Source organism: Morone saxatilis, unplaced genomic scaffold (assembly GCF_004916995.1).
Source record: "Morone saxatilis isolate NCDOM2014 unplaced genomic scaffold, NCSU_SB_2.0 Contig22, whole genome shotgun sequence".
Taxonomy (NCBI): Eukaryota; Metazoa; Chordata; class Actinopteri; family Moronidae; genus Morone; species Morone saxatilis.
Window position 1 is genome coordinate 18877311 of NW_023339785.1, and position 20015 is coordinate 18897325.

The window sequence follows — 20015 nt, forward strand, 5'->3', positions numbered from 1 at the left end:
CACAGTTGGCATTGTGTATGAGAACCTGCAGCGAATTACTATGATTTACTGATGATTAGAGAGCTGAACAGAGATTTTGTCATTGCATATACCACACACTGTCAGAACCCGACCGTGGTTTCCAGGGAAACTGGATATGTGAAGCTTTTCAACAGACACAGCCACAGCTTAAAGAGCGAGGATTGCCTAAGATAGATTCTTCTAGAGACAAACCTGTAGCCACTGCAATCACTATCAATCAACAGGGGAGATACACGGACAGATGTGGGTTTCGATCAACGGTGAGATTTGCGATGTTTGACCCAAAGCTGAGAGAGAGTTGTGGAGAGACTTCAGTCTGACTTAGACCACTGAGGTATGTCTGTTACTCATGATTTCCTACAATTTGTTTTATCTTATTTGTTTTCATAGTTAAAATTTGACAGGTACTTGATCCTGTGCATGACTTGTGATTATAGATTAAAACAGAATTTGAATATAAACTGTGTATAAAATGTTTTTTGGGTAGATCAAACTGTAAAATTATATAAATGAATCTAGCATTTAAGATGCAGTTTAATCATGTGCCTAATAATAATAAATATCCAGTGTTGATTGCTGTGTTCTACAATACTAAATAAACATGTGAATAATTTACATACAATAGTAGAAATCATGTAACGTGTCATTATTTGGATTCTTGATCAATATCGTATGACGGAATATTTTTATTACAAAAACAAACCTTTTTTTTCCTCCACTCATGCTGGGGCTTGTTGTTATAGTAACTGATTACAAATTGCACAGTGTGTCACTGCTGTGTTATGCCCCGCAGGTATTCCACCACTTTAATGCAGAGACAGAATGGGGAGTCTTAAGGACGAGATGAGGGGTCTTAGAGAGGAGGACCACAATCCCTGTGAGAAGGCGGATGATGGAGAGCGTCCAGGTGGCTCAGATGGCAGCGCTGTGCCTGAGGGACCTCAGATTAACACGAGTCAGGAGTCAACAAATCAGGGGGACTATCAGCCAAAACTTCACATGAATGCCAGCTATGCTGAAGAGAGAGACAAGATTCCAATATCCAAAGATCAAGTACTGTCAGGAGGGGTTTCTGACACAGCTGACCAATCAGACTCTATAGGAGGTAAAGACTCTACGCAGACTGACACCATCCCTTTGATGCAACAGCCTGAAGCTGATAAAACAACAGCAGCTACACATAATGGTACGACAATCTCCAGTAATAAGTTCCCAAGTGATGGAGATGGAGACAGTGAAATTCAGGGGGAAATGCCAAAGGATGAAAACACAAGTCATGACAGAGAAAAAGTGGCAGAAATTGAAAATATCTCTGTGCCTATACCAGTAACTCCAGGCCCCTTGGACCCACGTTCCCCTGCCCCTGTTGGTCAGCACCACATGCGCACACAGGTCAGCCTGGAGGTGGTCCAGTGTTGCTCAGCAGCCACCAGCCCTATGACGCCTCCGGAGGGCAGCCATTCCTTTTTCTTCCCAAGCTCTTTTGGTAGATCTGGAGCAGTGGGTGCTGACACCAAAGATGCTGAGTTACAGGTGGGTCAGCAGGTGGAGTTCTGCTCTGTTGCTACGTCCCCCATGACTCCAAAGACACCATCCACCACGGCTTTCCCAGAACTTATCGGGAGAGAGACGGTGCAGAAGGAGGAGAAGGTGAAAAAGAGTGAGGGGCAGAGGGACAGTGGCCACCAAGACAAAAAGACAAAGAGTCCAGCAGAGGCTGAGTTACAGATAACTGGAGCTATCAAATTTACCACATCAAAGGAGCTGAGTGAAGACTTCAGCTCAAATACATCTCCAGAGAGCTCCACCAGCTGCCCTGATGCTGGCTTAATAGATTCACAAGTAACTCTGGAGGATAGTAAGCAGCAATGTAAGCAGCAGAGAATGGGAAGTATGGATCAAGACATTACAATCCTAGTGACCCACTATGACAACAATGAAGATGAAGAGGGGGAGTCATCTTTTTATCCAACAGAGCCAGAGATGGTCAAAATAGATGAATATGAGGAAAATATCCTCACAGAAACTGTGGCTCCTCATCATGCACAGGATATATTGAACACAAACCCTCCACAAAACGAAGCTGAGGAGTCCTCTGTTGCTGCTTTTGATGATGTAAAAACAGACGTGAAATGTGACAATTCAGAGGTCAAAGAAAACAAAGGTGCATGTGAGGAGCTGGGAGGGGTTTCCGTGACAAAGCCTCCCGTCCCTGAATCTCCAGCTCCCTTTGGCTGCCACAACATCCGCACACAGGTGAGCCTAGAGGTGGTGCAGTGTCAGTCTGTAGCTACCAGCCCCATGACCCCTCCTGAGGGGGACCACGCCTTCTACTTCCCCAGCTCTTTTGGAAAGTGTTCAGCTGTGGGTACAGAGACTAAAGACGCTGAGCTGCAGGTGGGTCAGCAGGTGGAGTTTCGCTCTGTCGCTACAGCACCTATGACTCCAAGAACGCCCACCATCACAACTTTTCCTGAGATCAGGAAGGAAGCCAGCATAGAGGAGAAGATAGTGGAGGAGGAAGATGATAAAAAGGAGCAGGTGGTGAAAGACAAAGAGGAAACAGTTGAAGAGGAGGAGAAAGCAACCGAAGAGAAAAAGGTAGAAGCAGGTGTGGAGAAAGTAACCGAAGAGAAAAAGGTGGAAGCAGTTGAGGAAAAACTAACCGAAGAGAAAAAGGTGGAAGCAGTTGAGGAGAAACTAATCGAAGAGAAAAAGGTGGAAGCAGTTGAGGAGAAACTAACTGAAGAGAAAAAGGTGGAAGTAGTGGAGGAGAAAGTAACTGAAGAGAAAAAGGTTGATGCAGTTGAGGAGAAACTAACCGAAGAGGAAAAGGTGGAAGCAGTTAAGGAGAAAGTAACCGAAGAGAAAAAGGTGGAAGCAGTTGAGGAGAAACTAACCGAAGAGAAAAAGGTGGAAGCATCTGAAGAAGACACAAAGGATGCAAAAAACTGTAAGGAGAAAGCTGAGGAGCCGGTGCAGGAGGTGAGCTGGGATGAAAAGGGGATGACGTGGGAGGTGTATGGGGCGGTGGTGGAGGTGACTGTGCTGGGCTCAGCTATCCAGAAACACCTGGAGAAACAGGTGAAGAAGAGGCAGCCCTCCATGCCTCCCCCTCCTCCACTTAACCCCTCGGCCATACCCCTCTCTTCAGAATCCACTAAGGGGGGTTCAGGTAAGGGCCGGGCAGGGAAGAGGGGAGAGCAGGATTCAGAGGTGAGCCGACGCAGAAGAAACCCCTTCCGTCTGATGATGGAGAACATGCAGCAGCCACATTGTTGCTCCAAAGCTCATACCACTGAGTGACATAAGAATTAAAAACAACAACAGCTGGTTGGAGGAAAAAAAACCCTGTGCTGGAAAATCACGTAATGTGATACAGCGCATTCACTGATTTACTTCAATGTGACAGTGTGTTGAGAAATCACCTCCTCACACAGGACAAAAAAAAGCACAAAAGCATTTAATATACAACTTCTATCATGGAGCATTGATCGCTGAGAATATCAGTCGTAGAAGATGGATTTTATTGTGTTTTCTTGGAATTCCACGTTTCCCATGTTTTGGAAAAATGAGGCTGATATATCAGTGTCATCGTTAGCTCTTCTCTTTGAATGTTTTTCACCCGGGCCATTCATTTGTCCATGAGTCATTTTAGCTATTGATGCTTTTTTTTTATGCACCTCAGACACCTAAGATATGAAGCCATGGTAACCGTCCTACTGGTTGCTGAACACAGCTTCAATGGAGAGGGTTGCTAGCAGAGTGACAGTTTTATGAAGTCACTACAACCTGGAGGTTATTTTATTCTGCTTGGAAGTTGAAGTTGACCTAAATGTTGCCTTGATCAGTGTGAGAGGAGTCCCTACTATTAGTGCAGGCTTTTGTATGTCTTATATTCTGCTTTTAGATTTGGCACGTTTTAACTTGTTTGTGTTGTGAAAAGTATAAAAATGTACTGATGACGAGCACAATCATGATCACTTGAGAAAAGTAATAAGTCCTGATGAGGGTATTTTTACTACTTACTGTAATTTAATGCCATAATTAGTGATTTAGTTGTAATTTATGTGATGAAACTTATTTTAAATGTGTTTTAATTCAGCGGTTGTCACAGTGCCAGTGATGTTGGTGTTCATTTGTTTGTTCCTTCACTTCATAAAAGTGGGATCAAATCCACATTTGGAGAAATAGATTTTATTCACAGATTGCACTTGCAGATACATTCATTTAGATGTCCGTAAACAATAATATTTCCAATCTGCTGCTTGTAAGTCACAAAGTCACGCTGCATGAGGTTTTATTTCAGCAAGTACCACAAACCCAAAGCAAACACTGACAAATTAAACCGTTTTTGCTGAGGTGCAGTCATAAATAAGGATTTCATACATTATGCAATATTTCTGTTTCCTCTTTTTGGATTTTCTTTCTATTAGCATCAGCTGCAACAAAAATTAGCATTGTGTGTTGACATAACTTATAATACAATTTATTTCAAAGCAACAAACAGTTTTTAAACTGTTGCTTAATATATTAAAAAATAAAGTGATTCACATGTGCAACAAACAATTGTTTTGTTTGATTTACCATTGCTTCTGTTCTGTTCTGTGAAGAGTCCGACTGTTTCGGAAATATTTAAAGAGAATTAAAGAAGGTTTATACCATGCTAATGTAGTGCGCTAAATAAGAAGCCTCAGCCAGCAGGCACTTAGCTTAACATAAGACTGGAAACAAGGGGCTCTGTCCAACATTTTATGTTTTTTGTACACATCAAACAAAGTGAGCCTTTGAGGTTCTGCTAGGCTGTTTTTCTTGTTTCCAATCTTAATGCTAAGCTAAGATAATGAAAGTGGCATCAATCTTCTCATCTAAAGAGAGTAAATGAGCATATTTCCTATAAATCCATGCAAGCATAAGCATATTTTAATTGAAAGTCAAATAATCTGTTGGACTAACATAACAGTTCTCAAATCAATAACCAAACCAAATTCCATGAGATAAAGTATACTATGTGGTATTGTTATATTGTTTTCATAGAGAAACAATCTCTAATTTTGGTTTTTCTTCTTGTTTACCCTTGATTGAATGTTTAGACAGAACAAATTGTGCCATGAATCTTAAATAATACACTACTATTGGTCAGAAGAATAAGGCCTTTTAAAGACACAAGGAAGCAACATATGTCCATCTGAGGCCTCTGGTCAGTCTCCCCTTCATTATTTTCCTCACAGGTCTGTAGTGCTGAACTCAGGGTTATCATATCCCATCAGAGGATTGTTGGTGCTTTTCTTCTCGCCCCGCTGGGCCAGCGCTGCACCCAGGGGTTCAATGTACTCTGGTGGCCCGTTGTCCTCCTCCTCCTCTTCCTTGATCATCTGCTATTGAGGAGCAGACAAGACTTAAAATTAGACTATATTCTAATAAGTACAAATAAAGATGGATTTTGAAATGCAAACTCACCATGATGGGTTTTGTATCCTTGTCATCACTGCTCATCTCATCACTGTAGTCCAGGGAGTTCAGGCTTTAGAGGAAAAAGAAAAACAGGTTCAAAGTTCAAACTCCATATGCACAATTAATCATTTCAGAAAGAGTTTTTTTTATTTAAATCAAGGTCGCATGTCGACATCGGGAGCTGAAACCCAGTTCTCCATCACAACATGCTGTAGTGAGCACACTGGGACAAAATGTTCACCTGGAAACATTCCCAGTTTATTAACCAGCACTGCTAGAGAGTGGAGAGCGAGGTCGTTTGTCACTATGAGCCACCACCTTGTCAAAATGCGGTGACCGAGCGAATCACCGCTATCAACAGATGATGGAGAGAGTCACAGAGACTAATTATTTACCTGACTTTGTCCACATCTGAGCTCTCCTCGTCCAATCCCAGGATCATGGCCGTGTCGATGTTGAGGTTGAGAACAGGATTAGCCCTTTGAGCGAATAATGATATGCACAGTCAGAGATATGTTTTATTTCATATAATTGATTCATTAATTTATCTGTCATCTCCTCACCCCTCCATGGTGTATTTGTTGGTTCCAGGCACTACAGCGCCACTTTTCTGGTTGTCAGAAGTCATCATGGATGCAGAGTTCATGGCTTTAGCTGCCTTCAGTTTCCTCTTGTAGCTGTAGTGTGACGTGAGTTGATTAGTAAACACACTACCTCTCAAAGAAGTTTTCAGATTATAGGAAACTGGCATGTGTGGCTTTACTGGGATAAACTGTGTGGTTAATAGTTAATTGACCTGTCCCTAACTTTATTCCAAATCCCCTTTCTTACGTTCTGCGAGTGCACATTAGGGAAGTGATGAGGACAACCAGTACGATGACGAGGCCTGCCACCATCCCAAACAAGGCGTACTTCACAGGGTCCGTGTCGGGTTCATTCACAGGAGCCTTCCCCTGAAGCAGAAGTAAGAAATATATCTTTAATATATTGCTGTCTGTGGACCTATAAGGTTTTATTTACACTTCTTGTTATATAGTTCTGAAACTTTCTGCAAGTATCATTTATAAATTACACTAAAATGTAAGTAAAATAAAACTATAATAAGAAGAATTTGTTTTAATTTGTGTATGAGAAATCTGATCATTTTTCAAACTATTCTGCTAAATTCTGATTATCTTTTGTAAACTGTAGTAAAATATAGTAAATCCAGAGGTGGCAATGGTACACATATTGTTTACTCAAGTTCAATTCAGATGGTTTCTCTGAAGGACATTCCAGCTGTTTCTGTGCAAAGCTAACTGAAACTTTAAATAAGGTCAATGCTCCCTCCCTTGTCTATTTTTACATCATGTTTGATATGCACCAATCTTGATCTGGGAAAGACGTGCAATTATGCAAAAGACAATAATAATCAATACTAAAGTAACAAGCCTGTTTTGAAAATATATGAAGGAGAAATAGTAAAAGTAAAGAGAAAAATAAATGCTCAAGTAAAGTACAATACCTGAAAAAAAACTAAGGTACAGTAACAATGTGCTTGTACTTTGTTATTTCCCACCTCTGAGTAAAATAAAGTAATGATTAATTAATTGCTCCCAGTTAATATTCTGTTCAGCTAAACAAATCCCAGAAGAAGACTAAAATACAATCAATATTATAATAACAACAATAATCTTTATTTCTCTGTCAAAGCAACAGATTTCCTCAGTCTCCTAGTAAATACTTCTAATGAGCCTACTGTTTTCCTTTTAGAGATTTCCTCATACAGGATGGAAATCTCCTCAGTGTTGTAAATCAGATACACTGTATTGATGTCAGTAGTAGGAGAAGAAATAATAGAAAATTAGAAAATAGAATTAGATTCACAAAGGGCATTTAATGCTGCTTCCATGACTTTTATAATGTATTTTGAAAGAAAGTAAAACATGACAGAAAATAAAACTTCATAAGCTCTTCAACCGCTCGTACTTACAATGTTCTTGAGGCCGAGCTGTCCCAGCACAAGATAATGTTCAGGTTTAGAGAGCATCGTGTCCACTTCAACAGAGGTCAGAGCAGTCCCGTTGGGGTAGACAAAATATGCCACAATGATGGTGTTACCCTTGTCCCTGTGAGAAGAAAACAACTCACTTAAACAGTAAAAATAATTCACCTAAAAATAAATAAAAATCCTCTTGTGTTGCTGCAATTATTGTCTACAATTATTCAAAAATAGTTTATCCTCAACAGTATGATAGTTTACAAGAACACTGGCACCACCTAGTGGACAACAGTGACATGTCTGCAAGTGAAAAGCTGAGGATTATTTTGGAGGTTCCTGTCAAAACAAGATAATAATTTGTGATCTGTATCTATCTTGACAGACTGTATAATTTATTTTGATGAATGGGGATTTAAAGTTCATGTGAAAAGGAACTTGCTTTGATCTTGCAGAAGTGCTGGACCTGATTGCAACAATTTCAACAGCAGTCTTGGTGGCAGCAGTAAGCGCCCTGGAAATATAGAGATCCGAAAACAATAAAAAGTCAATGATGAGAAAGATTTAAAATGAAAAACTGAAAAATACTAAAACACAGTATAGCATGGAGAAATGTACCTGGTGATTTCATTGAGGTTTTTTTCAACTTCGTCTTCAGAAGATGTAAATTCAAGTTCAACTTTGTACGTTTCATCGACATTGAAAATCTAAAAAAGTAAAAATAACAGAAGCATGAACACAGACTGAAGTCTTACTGATACAACACAGACAGGATAACCCTTCGCTGTGGGTCATAAATGAAAACCTAGCTGTAGGATTTCTGCCACTCACGTCCAATATGGTGCTTGTAGAGAGGTCGCCGGTGTCAGTTGCAGTTACTGTCACCAAATACTTCCCTTTCAGTTTCACATCAAGCCCCTCTGTAGTTCTGTGGAAAATTAAGGGAAATCATGAGTGTGGCCAAAAACGGACCCTTGGGCACAGACGTCATTTATGTCTTTTTTACATGTATTCAATTCAATTCTATTTTATTTGTATAGCAACCAATCATAACAGAAGTTTTGTATCTCAGGAAACCTTTCATATCAAGCATTTACATAGTCCCAACAATTTCCACAATGAGCAAGCACTTGGCGACAGCGGCAAGGGAAAACCGTCCTTTTAAGAGGCTGAAACCTCGAGCAAACCCCGGCTCTAGGTGGACGGCCATCTTGTTCTCGTTCCTTGTAGTCATTTTTTATCTCATTGTAGTGTTTTTTGGGTCTTTTTTGCAGTCATTGTAGTTTTGTAATTATTTTATTTCTGTGTAGCTGTTTTGTATCTCTTTGTAGTTGTTTGATTGTCTTTTCAAACTAACAGTCACTTCAGTGGCTCCCCCTGACCCTTTGGGCAATCGGGTCTGTGCTCAGAAGGCCTGTTCAAAAATCCATCCTTGAGTGCAGAGGTAAACACCAAAGCGTGTGAGAAAATCCAAACACATGTTAAGAGTAGAATGAGATATGGTAGCATGATGCTGATGGATGGATTTTGTACTCACTGAATGATTCCGACATAAATGTCCTTTTGCTGCGTGGTGACAGCCTCGAACAGAATCCTCATATTAGTTGTACGATTGTTGATGTCTTCAAATTGGACTGCTGTTACTTTAAACTCAATCTGCCTGTTTATTCCAGAGTCACGGTCTGTAGCCTGAGAGCAGCAAGAGACACAAACAAGAATGTCTAGACACCATGTCACATATCTCATTAACAATCTGGTGTCAGGTCAATTAAATGTTTTTCATTCATACTCACAGTCACTCCTGCAACCGATGTCCCCTTATTGGCACTTTCTGACACCACAACTAAAATCGAAAGAAAAATCAGTATTAAACATTATAGTGTTAACAAAATTGACTAAATATAGCCCAAAAGTTTTATATGTACAAGTTTTACTTTTGTTCAAAAGAAAAAAGTTTATTGGTTTAAATGACTTGTTCCAATGAGTTTTTGTTGTCGTTGTTGAGTAGGAAAATGTCCCATAATGCTCAGTGGTTTCCAAACTAGTCAGAGATGACAATTTCAATATTTCTCCTGAATTATAAAGTTATAAATATATAACATAATAATAATTAGGGATGCACCAATACCAGTTCTAGTATCAGGTATTTGGTCCAATACTCTTAGAGACTTATGCAAGAAGTGAAAAATGAATCGTGAGTGGACACGCTACAGGGGGGTTTAGGGATTCATAAGCCAGAAAACAAATTTTAAAAATGCTGCTTTAGATCAAATTTACTTGCAATCATACAAGCTCAGATATACACTCACCAAATACAGAATCTGAGTAAATAAATTCTGGAGCATTGTCATTGATGTCTTCAATGTTGATCACCATTTCTCCTGAAATAATAAAAAAACAAAAAGTGAAGTGTTTGTAGGTCTGTATTTGACAGTTTCATGCTTTTTATGCTTTTATTTGATGCTCTTATGTTTTTATTATCTCCATACAACCCAGTGCTGACCTGTTGTGACACTGTTGTTCTCTCCTTTCTCTGTGAACTTGTCCACAACCTCAGCCTCTATCAGCACCTGCACACATTGTTCATAATCCACTGTGTCTTTTGGGTTGACTCTGACTTCCCCTGTCGGATCCAGGATAAAGCTATTGCAGGGTATCAGAGAGTCATTGCATCTGCATTTCATGGATTCCAGCTCGTAGATCAGGGAGTGGTTTCCGTCTTTGTCATAACCTGTAAAACTCCCAACAACCCCAGTGATGGTGGTGTTCTCCTTCACTATCACAGTCGGTATCGGCTTGAACTCGGGCCTCTCATCATTCACGTCCAACACGTTCACCTCCACCATCACAACAGCCTTCTTCTGTTCCAGATCTGTTGCCTCCACCCGCAGGTTGAATTGCTTGCGACTGCTCTCGTAGTCCAGCTCAATGTCGGGGTCCACGCTGATGTTTCCCCTGTAACCCCGCTCATCTGCAAACGAGCGGATGATGAAGCTGCCAAAGCTTCCATCAATGATGCTGAAAGAAATGCGGTTAAATTCTGTCGTTTGGTCCAAATCCTCAGCATAAACAGAACCAACGAATGCACCTGATTGGGTGGAAAAATACAATTCAAATTCAGCCACACAGTTATGAACACTTGAAAGGGCTTTGCAAAGGTAAATACTGACCTTTTTCTCCTTCTTTAACAGAGAATGTGTAAGAGGAGGTTCCAAATTGTGGTATGTTGTCATTTTTATCCTGGGATGCATCAAAGGAAAACTGTTATCATCCTCACCAGGAGCAGTGGCATCAGTAGCACTAATAATCTGCTATAAACTGCTGAAGACTTACCTCTACATTGATGATGACTGTGGCCGTGGTAGACAGTGGGGGAGTACCCTTGTCAGTAGCGGTTACATTGAGCTCAATCCTCCCTTTCAGCTTCGGGTCCATTGACTCACGATCAAGCTCACCCCTGTTTCTTAACACACCGGTGTTAGGATCGATGGTGAAGTTGTCACTGTACGTGCTTGGTAAGATTGCATACACTATTTGGCTGTTTGCTGTGTCTGATTCATCTGCATCAGTAGCCTGTCCAAATGAGAAACATTAGAAGAAATGGTTAAGAAACTACATTTCTTACTTAATACTGCCAAAAGTAAGTGAGGCTTGCGGAAACCAATATGTGATGTCCAAAACTATCAGCATTAATATGCTGCTGTAACAGTTTCTATCCTTCTGATTTCAGGCAGATGTTGTGTGATAAGGCCTGACTTGCACTCAGAGTTACAGTTTATCCGAAAGGTGTTGAGGTTGACGCTCAGCAGGCCAATCAATTTCTTTCACAACAAACTAAGATTACTTAATTTCTTTGTGAACCTGGCTTTATGCATTGTTGTGCTGAAGCCACTGCTATCACTATACAAATGAAAACAATAAGCTTAGCAGTGATAGGCTTAAGTTCAATGAAAAAGATATTTGTAAATAAAACTGTTTATTGATTTCTAATGCCATCTTTAAATATTTGTATTCTGTGCTTTACTAAGGTGCCATAATAATTTTATAAGTTTTTGAGTTAAAATATCTTCATTCGGGGGCTTTTCCTCTTTCTACCCCATGAATATTTCTCTAGATTAGCCTTTAGCATTTTTGATTCTTTTGTAAAAAAAAAAACTGTCCATCATGAGTTTTGTAAAGTGTAAAGTGCTATATTGACTATAGCTATATTCTATGAGATGGAAATATTTACTGTTTTCTAAGTGTTATCTCACACTTACCTCTATTTTCAGTTCAAGCTCTCCACCCTCTTGAACAAACACCAGGTAAGAGTCTCTGTTCATGACTGGAGGCTGGTCGTTGATGTCAGTCACAGTTATCTCCAGCACTGTGCTACCAGGCTTGCCGTCTGTGTCTTTGGCCTGCAGAGTCGCTGAATACAGAGATCTGACCTCCCGATCCAACAGATCAGCGTTTTTCACGTAAACTGAGCCTGTACGTGGCTCCACGTCAAAATACACTAATCTGGAACACAGATACAGACTGTTCAGTGATGTTGTCTCAGTCCCCAAAGGGTTGTTAATTATTATTATTACACAGAATAACTGCAGTTTGGTTCAGATGTAGACATACATGCTCTCTGGAAGAAGTTTGTAGGTAATGTTGTCTTTATCCATACTGTCAGGATCTTTTGCCTAGGGAAAAACAAACAACATGTGCTCTCCTGAGTGCCATTCAAGAGTGCATGCAAGTTCAAACCGCCTGAGTGAGACTCCAGATAGTAAATAGGACTTACAGTTATGTTTGCTATTATCGTCCCAGCAACAGAGTGCTCAGCCACCTTCAACTTGTATGTGTCTTGTTCAAACTTAGGGCTGTTGTCATTGGTGTCCTTGATGTTAATAGTAACTGTAGCAGTGGACTTGAAAGTGGGCTCATCTACATCTGTGGCAATCACCTGCATCACAAGTACAAGAAATACTTCAGACTGGTAAAAATGCTTTAAAAAATGATTTATTAAATACGATAACCTGAAGATGAAAGGTGCTCGCTAATATTAATATCATGGGCTCACGGCCTGCTTTGAACTTTTCTTACTTGTAGAACCATTTGCGTTGTTTTCTCATAATCCAGTTTTTGGGGCTGCTTGACCAGAAACTGAACAATGCTGTCTGATGAGGTGAATTGAGGTTCCACAGAAAACACGTCCTTGTCGGCTCCCTCCAGGGTTAGTTTAGTGTTGGAAAACTGTAAACAGCCAAGGAAGATGATTAATGCTTGAAAATTGATGTTACCCAGAGCTGGTAATGCATTACAGGAAAACCTCATCTCTCCTTTTCTGTGATTTATTTTTTTTCTTACCTTATCCAGATCTTTGACTGTCATGTCGAACGGAATTGACCCTAACGAGTGTTCGAAGACCTCTCCTGTGAAGTGACTCGCAGTCTCACAGACCTCACCACACTTGTAAAACTTTGGGATCTGGTCATTGAGGTCGATGATGTTGATCAGTACAGTTGTTGTGGTGCTGGCGAAGACCCCGTTGGTGTTTACTTTAGACTCAGTGGCCTATATTTGAACAAAATATAAGCATTTCACTGCCTCAATATTAGCCAAATAAATACTCTCAATCAAATAAGGTTTTCAAGACTGAAGAAAACTTTTTGTCCTCAAATTCAGTTTTGAGTTAGTCTCAAATTTGTGACAATACATCATACCAAAGCATGGTGACACATAACTGATCATTAAGACACTGTATGTAACATTAGTTAGACATGACTGGACTAATTTGTCGTATTCTTATATTCCATCACTACGTGTATCACATATTGAGATATTTCCTTTTTCCCCTTCCTCTTATTCTCTTCCTGCAAGTTTTGAGTGCAAACAAGGGCCACACTTTATTTTCTGTTATATTTCACAGACTGCAGCAGGTATCTTTCTTTGATTTTCATACTTTAGGTAATTCCCTGTATAGCTTTACACTTGTGTCTAACCTCATTCTCACATCCCTCCCTCACAAACCCCTTTTCTGCCTCCTAAGACGCTGCCCTAACACTGAGCCTCACTCCCTGGGTTGCTCGCCATTCGACCCGTGTTCATCCCCTCATGCTTGAACCCTTTTTTGGTAGCGATGCAGACAGCAGGAGACTGGCTCTGCTGTCTCTTGGACGTGTTCTTCAAGGTGAGAGGAAACTCTTTTGAAATATTTCTACTTTCCACAGCTGCTGGTGTGTTAGCATGAGCTTTGTTCTCTGTGCTGTTTGGATCTGAAAGGGCTCAAATAATGATTAGAGGTTTGGCAAGCCTGATTTTGAATATGTTACACAAATAGCTAAACATTTTGGGAAGTATGTTACGAGAGTTGGATGAGAGTATCTGCCTACCAGCATCCAGCATAAGCATACCTTATTAACATGTTATATCTTGTTAGTTTAATCCATACACAAACCGATATGTAAAAATGACTATTTGTGGTTTTACATGAGCTGGAAGACTTTTGTGCAGTGACTTCATGGTGTCTTATCAATACCGTCAGGTTGCCAGGCAACCAGCAGAGACTTGTGGTAGGTTTTTTTTACCTTGTACAGAGCCAGGCTAGCTGTTTTCCCATGCTTCCAGTCACGCTAAGCTAAGCTAATTACCTGCTGGCTCTAGTTTGATATTTAGCATACAGCCATGAGGGTGGTGTTGTTCTTCTTATCTCACACTACTATGCAAAATACTATGAACTATTCCTTTTAATCAGGGTAAGTTAATACAAAAGGGATGTAAAATAAAAAATAAGAAATATCACCATGGAAAAGTTGCACAAGGAAAAATATACAGAGGAGAAATTTGATGTATTCCTTAAAAAAACAACCTGTACCTTTACAGCCAGGGTAACAGTGTCACCAATAGTTTCTCTGTCGATTGCTGCTGATACAGATATGATGCCAGTATCGCTTGAGATTGTAAACAGGCCATCTACTGTGGAATCTGTAAAAAAACAATGTGGAGAAAAAAAGCCCAAAAGTAAGTAAGAAATGGTTCTGACTTACTCACTCAGTGCAAACAACAAATTGTTCAAACATTTTTTAAGTTGATGAGGCCTTACCTTGAATGCTGTAGATGAGTTTATCATTGATTCCTAAGTCCTGGTCTATAGCAGTGACTGTAAACACAGACTGGCCCTGGCAAAGCAGACAAAAAGATTTTCTGAAACTAAAGGCAGTTGAAAGCCTCCTCATTTACACTAGGGTTGCACGGTTAAACTAAATATTTTATCGAAATCACAATATGGCAATGCTAAGTGCAATATCCTTTTGAATTAATTATATTTTTTTTTTGAAAGAGGTCAAATGTATGAAAAAAAGCAATATAATGAAACAGAAGCACCAGAATCATCTGCCCTGGCCTACAAATCTGATTCTCCAAATGTAAGATGTATAAAATGTTGTTTGGTACACAGACCCCAACAAATGTCACATCATCATGATTTTAATTTTGTGTTTAAAATTAATTAAATTAAAAGCAGATGTCACACAAATGCAAAAAAAATGTTTTTAACTGAAGGGTCGGATGCATTGGACTTTACTTCATTTTCATTTACTTTTTTAAATTAACATCAATCCAGTTAAGCATACTTACCACAGCAGAATTCTCTTCTACTCTCCCTACGTAGGGAACACCTATGAACTGTGGGTCGAGGTCTGGGACGTCCACAACCGTAATGAATGAAAAAGCAGTGGTTGAGTGGAAGTTGGGTTCAGCACTGTAACAGTTGCCTCCACCATCCTGTTAGGTGACACACAAGGATGTTGATGTCATACAAAAGGATTTAAACCATGAAAATCATAATTTCAGCACAAAATCTACACATTTAGTACTAAGCATATAACTTGGAAGCAAAGGGAAACAGTTAGCCTGGCTCTGTCTACAGGTAACAAAATCCACCAACCAGCACCTCTAAAGCTCACTAATTAAGTATTTGGTATTACCCTGACAAGGAGTCCATTATAGGGAATTAAAGGATAACAGGAGGCCTGTGCGTCAGACATTTGCCTCCGCAGAGTCCATTCATTCCTGATTATGGACCGCTTGAAGGTCATTATCCCTCTTATACCATGGTCACTTGTCAAAGGAAAAAAATATTCTAAAGTTTTCATCTAAAGTTTTACACAAGCTAAAACTACATTTCCCTGGTAATGCCTGAGGGCTTGACTTATATCTGGAACAATACCATACCATACCATATGGTTCTTATGCAATGCAAACTCCAGTAAATAGGACGAACCTTAGCTATGACTTGGCAGTGTGAGATATTTCTAGCCCGCTCAGCTACGAGCCACAAAGCTAGCATTATGCTAACTAGATTCAATGTCATGTGTAGGGTTGACAAACAGTAAATATAATTTAAATTAGTGTCTTTAACGGACACCTTGCATCTGTTAATTAGATATTAATCAGTATTCTCCCAGACCATGGTATAACATTTGTTTAATTCATCCACAAACCAGTGTGTAGTTCATTGGTAATTCTTGGACAAGCCGAGTGTGCCAGGCTAGCTTTTTCCTTCCTGTCTCCAGCCCTTATGCTAAGCTAAGCTAATGTTGCTGGTTGTAGCTTCATTTAGAGTACAGAAATATGTTAAGGAGTGTTTGCATCAACGATTAAGGCATCTTTAAGTTTCAAGCGATACTTTGTCACTTGTTTCATTTCTTGTTGTTATCATTGAGAGCAAGAATATGAAACCCAAACTAATGTGAAAGCATAATACTTACAGTTGCGACAATCTTCAGCCGATAGAAAGTGCTCAGTGAAGTGTAATTCAGACGTCCACTTAATTTGACTTCACCAGTTGTGGCTACGATGCTAAACAGACCCATTCCAGCCCCTGGAGTAACCTAGAAAATACAGTGTAAACGATGCATCAATAAAGTGTATGGAACATCACAATACAATATTAATAATTTACATGATTTAAAAAAAGAAGATTACTTCATCGATACTGTATTGAACAACACCAGCATTTGAAGTGTCTTCATCAGTGGCCTGCACCTTAAACAGACTTGAACCTACAGTGGTGCTCTGATAAATTGGACGGGGATCAAAACAAAGGGGGAAAAAAGAAGAAAATTTAACATACAAATGTCTCTCAGCGTTAACAACTTTGTAAGCTAAGTTTGACATGATAATAGATTGGAAAGTGTATGCTTTTCTCACACAGAGGCCTGGAGCACACAGTTAACTGACAGTACACAAACAACATGAAAACAATGAGAGGAACTCCTGTACACTCGCTTACTGCAGAGGACTACAGTGAGTCTTCAAGATGATCACCTTGAAGCATTATGTCACCAGTCAGACAATAGCAAAAAAAAAATTATGATGAAATGATAAAAGATACAAAATTACCCAATACAGTAATGCCAATTAATCTTAAGCAAACAAAACTAGAAAATAAAAAGTCAATTTCAAGGTCCACTGTGCAGGATTTAGTGGTAACTAGCATTGTAGCTGTGGATCAAAACACGTGAACACCCCTATCTTGGTTTGTCCCTACTGTAGAAACAAGGTCGGTTCAACATGGCAAATTCCATGAAAATCAACCCATGTCATCGTTATTAATGCCTCATTCTAAGGTAACAAAGACATAACGATCCCAATATTCAGGTGATTATACACTAATGAAAACATACCTATGATTATTATATTCCATTTTCTGCCAGTAGATCCTCCTATATGTTAAACAATGGACCTTTAAGATCTAAACATACTGAAACCTTACAAATCCTGCAGTATTTTCAAACATTAAATCCATTATTTAAACCAAATAGGAACAAAAGTCTCAATTTGTCAAAGAACATTGTTTAGCAGTAAGCGAGACAGTGCAGGAGTTTTTTTTCATTGTTTTTAAGTTGCACCTTGCTCCGACGGACATGTGACACATTCAGGTGTATTTTTTTTTCTACATACAAACAACATTCTGGAGCAGAAAAATGGATACACAAATAGGTTATGAGAATTACTAACTTAAATATGTTTGACTTACCTCTGGGATGTTAAAATCATATGAAGACGATGTGAATATTGGTTTGTTGTCGTTGGCATCCAGTAATATTATATTTAAACGTCCTTCTACCTAAAAGACATAACATTATGTGCTGTATGAATATAATGGACAAACTGATATACTGTATAATGGATGATTAACATTAACTGAAAAGTCACTTACCTCATTGGGACCATCAGACACAATAACTCCAAGTACCATTACATCGCTATTCTTGAATAAAAAAATGTAGACAAAATCAGAAAACACATACACAGAGAATCAAAATGAAATCATTGACAACTGAAGGGTGTCTACTTCCACCACACCATACCTCTCTATTGAGTTCCCTCTGCACTGACACAGCCCCGGTGTTTGCATTAACTGTGAAGTATCCAGCATTGGTCCCAGTTAGTCTAAAAGTCAACAGGGCATTTTCTGGGTCTGATGCGTCTATAGTAAACGCAACCACACCTGCAAAGACAACATCAGTGAAACATATGTAAATGTGTGCAGTAATTGTTGAGGTGTAATGTCACAAAGGTGAAATAAATATCAATATCTCTCTTTCTCTCATACACTTACCAATGGGGACGTCTTCACACACTTTATAAAGATTTACGTTGATCACAGGACTGCTATTTGCTGTAGAAAAACCGTACAACACATAGTATAAGTATCATGATAAGTAGTCATTAAAGAGATAAGGACAAAATCATAATAAAATGAACTGAATACTCACCATCAGTTAAGCTGATAAGACTCAACAGGCATAACAACAACATACTTCCTGCAATCCCCCCCATGTCTGAAAATTTAAAAAAGAAAGATAAGTCTAATAAGTAGACTTGATACAATCAGTTGATTCATTCATGAGTCAAACAAATAGCAACTTCTGTTCAAGGAAATCAAGATTCAAAGTTGTGGAATCCATTCAAAAGTTGAATAAAATGCTACTAGCATGACTAAAAATTATGATCAACTCAGGTCTCAACTTCTGAAATACCAGGCTTTTATCTGATTTATATAATTGTGCATTGATTACTTTTGGTTTTAGACTTTTGGTTGGACAAAACAAGCAATGTTTTAGACTAAATGATTCATAAACAGATTGAGACAATAATCACTAACACAAATAATTGTAAGTTGCATCCCTACTTATTAGGCAAAAAATATTATTTAAATTGTGAAAGTTTTAAAGATAATTTAGACATTTGAATCATTTATTTCATCTGCCACACTTATCTAGACAAGTTATATAAACATTTTATTTCTCCTAAACACCAACAATCATTTAATTCAATAAAAACTCAGTTTTGCAGCTGGATAAAAACACAGTGAAGTTACTTGAACAGGTTGAAATTGAACAGCTTATTGAAGAGGGCCACACCCATTACAGTGCTAGGACATGTTAGATTACAGAGAGAGCAGTGCCAGCTTTCTGCCCTGTGTGATTTCTTCTATAATACTGATAAAGTTAGAGCGAAAAGAAGAGCAGAGTTATATAAGTTTAAATATATGGTTATCTATTTTCCAATATAAACAAGAACTTGTACAGTATTAAATTTACATTACATTGTCTTACATTCACCTGGGAATCGAAACTTAATTTCACTGGGTTGTTGAGTAATCTTTAAGAGGCCAATAACAAGTCGGCATTTTACAGTGTGCCCTTCAGGCTGATTTTACATTCACGATTCAGTTTGTAAATTTAAATGTAGTCTTTATCTAAGTGACTGTCCCCTTTTAGGATGTAAGAAAGGAGTATGTATGAATGGTTACGGCTATCTTACAGTTTGTAAGGGTTTTGCCACTATAGTTCTACTGTCTACTCGATGTAAAGACAAAAGAAAGTTTAGAATCTGTACTTTTTGATGTTAGGAGCAATAATTAATTTATAATAAATATGAGCTTTAAGGATTTTTACATGCTGTGACTTCCAAGGATTAATCACTTTGGTATCTCCATGCTTCTGAGAATTGTTTAAAGATTTAACTATCAAAAGAGGAGTGATAAAGTACACTACAAGATATTTTACCATGTTAAATTGAAGATAACGTCACATATTTTCTATCTATTTAATGTTAGAACAACAAGTACACAGATATATTGAAAAAAGAATTGCATTTGTTCTTTTTGTAATAGTCACCATTCTACATTGTGACTAAAAACATTACACTAACCTTTTTTTTAAAGGCAAATCTTACTTAAAATGCAGCAATCAGACTTACCGAACAACATTCACCAAGGAGCTTCTCCTATACTGATGTCTAGATGAGACCTTTGGCTCTTTGTTCCTCCTAGTGATTATCGTCTTGTAGTCGTAAACATGAATGATTAACACGAAACGCACAGCCAATAACACAACAGCAAACTTCCTGTGTGTGTGTCCTTGTTAAAACAAACACCCAAAAGTATCTGAAGGGAAATAAATCAACTTTGCCTCATTTTCCTCATGGCTACATTGTGGCTGTTTATGTAGTAATGAGAGACAGGGACCAGGCAAACCCCTCCACCAGTAATACATGGCACGGTGCCATACCGGGTCAC

General features: G+C 38.9%; 2 protein-coding genes across 3 annotated transcripts; one reads left to right on the plus strand and one right to left on the minus strand.

The window, feature by feature from the left end:
- The first annotated feature begins 223 nt into the window (after positions 1 to 223).
- Positions 224 to 4059, plus strand: LOC118333165. Its single transcript, XM_035668701.1, has 2 exons — positions 224 to 355; positions 815 to 4059. The coding sequence occupies exon 2, from the start codon at positions 844 to 846 to the stop codon at positions 3325 to 3327; it is 2484 nt and encodes an 827-aa protein (XP_035524594.1). The 5' UTR covers positions 224 to 355; positions 815 to 843; the 3' UTR covers positions 3328 to 4059.
- Positions 4060 to 4213: 154 nt separating this feature from the next.
- On the minus strand, positions 4214 to 19727 carry cdhr2 (cadherin related family member 2). Of its 2 annotated transcripts, none has more exons than XM_035668699.1 (31): positions 19697 to 19727; positions 18208 to 18273; positions 18051 to 18110; positions 17800 to 17939; positions 17649 to 17699; positions 17466 to 17555; positions 16412 to 16501; positions 16195 to 16317; positions 15062 to 15208; positions 14529 to 14604; positions 14301 to 14410; positions 12794 to 13000; positions 12530 to 12679; positions 12228 to 12389; positions 12065 to 12126; positions 11713 to 11956; positions 10787 to 11026; positions 10624 to 10693; positions 9957 to 10541; positions 9763 to 9834; positions 9247 to 9296; positions 8991 to 9142; positions 8285 to 8381; positions 8072 to 8160; positions 7896 to 7967; positions 7448 to 7583; positions 6307 to 6428; positions 6039 to 6152; positions 5871 to 5954; positions 5482 to 5545; positions 4214 to 5396 (listed from the first exon to the last, which is right to left on the minus strand). In XM_035668699.1, the coding sequence occupies exons 1-31, from the start codon at positions 19704 to 19706 to the stop codon at positions 5247 to 5249; spliced, it is 3885 nt and encodes a 1294-aa protein (XP_035524592.1). In that variant the 5' UTR covers positions 19707 to 19727; the 3' UTR covers positions 4214 to 5246. The 2 variants fall into 2 exon arrangements, with proteins under 2 accessions (XP_035524592.1, XP_035524591.1); XM_035668698.1 differs by having other exon boundaries at positions 4214 to 5399.
- Positions 19728 to 20015: the final 288 nt, after the last annotated feature.

Excerpts from the sequence above, each read along its gene's own strand:
- LOC118333165 (XM_035668701.1), top strand. The coding sequence starts at position 844 with ATGGGGAGTCTTAAGGACGAGATGAGGGGTCTTAGAGAGGAGGACCAC.
- cdhr2 (XM_035668698.1), bottom strand. Across the intron at positions 13,001-14,300 it reads CTGTTACCCTGGCTGTAAAG|GCCACTGAGTCTAAAGTAAA; the intron begins GTACAGGTTGTT and ends GTTCAAATATAG. Across the intron at positions 12,127-12,227 it reads CGATAATAGCAAACATAACT|GCAAAAGATCCTGACAGTAT; the intron begins GTAAGTCCTATT and ends GTTTTTCCCTAG.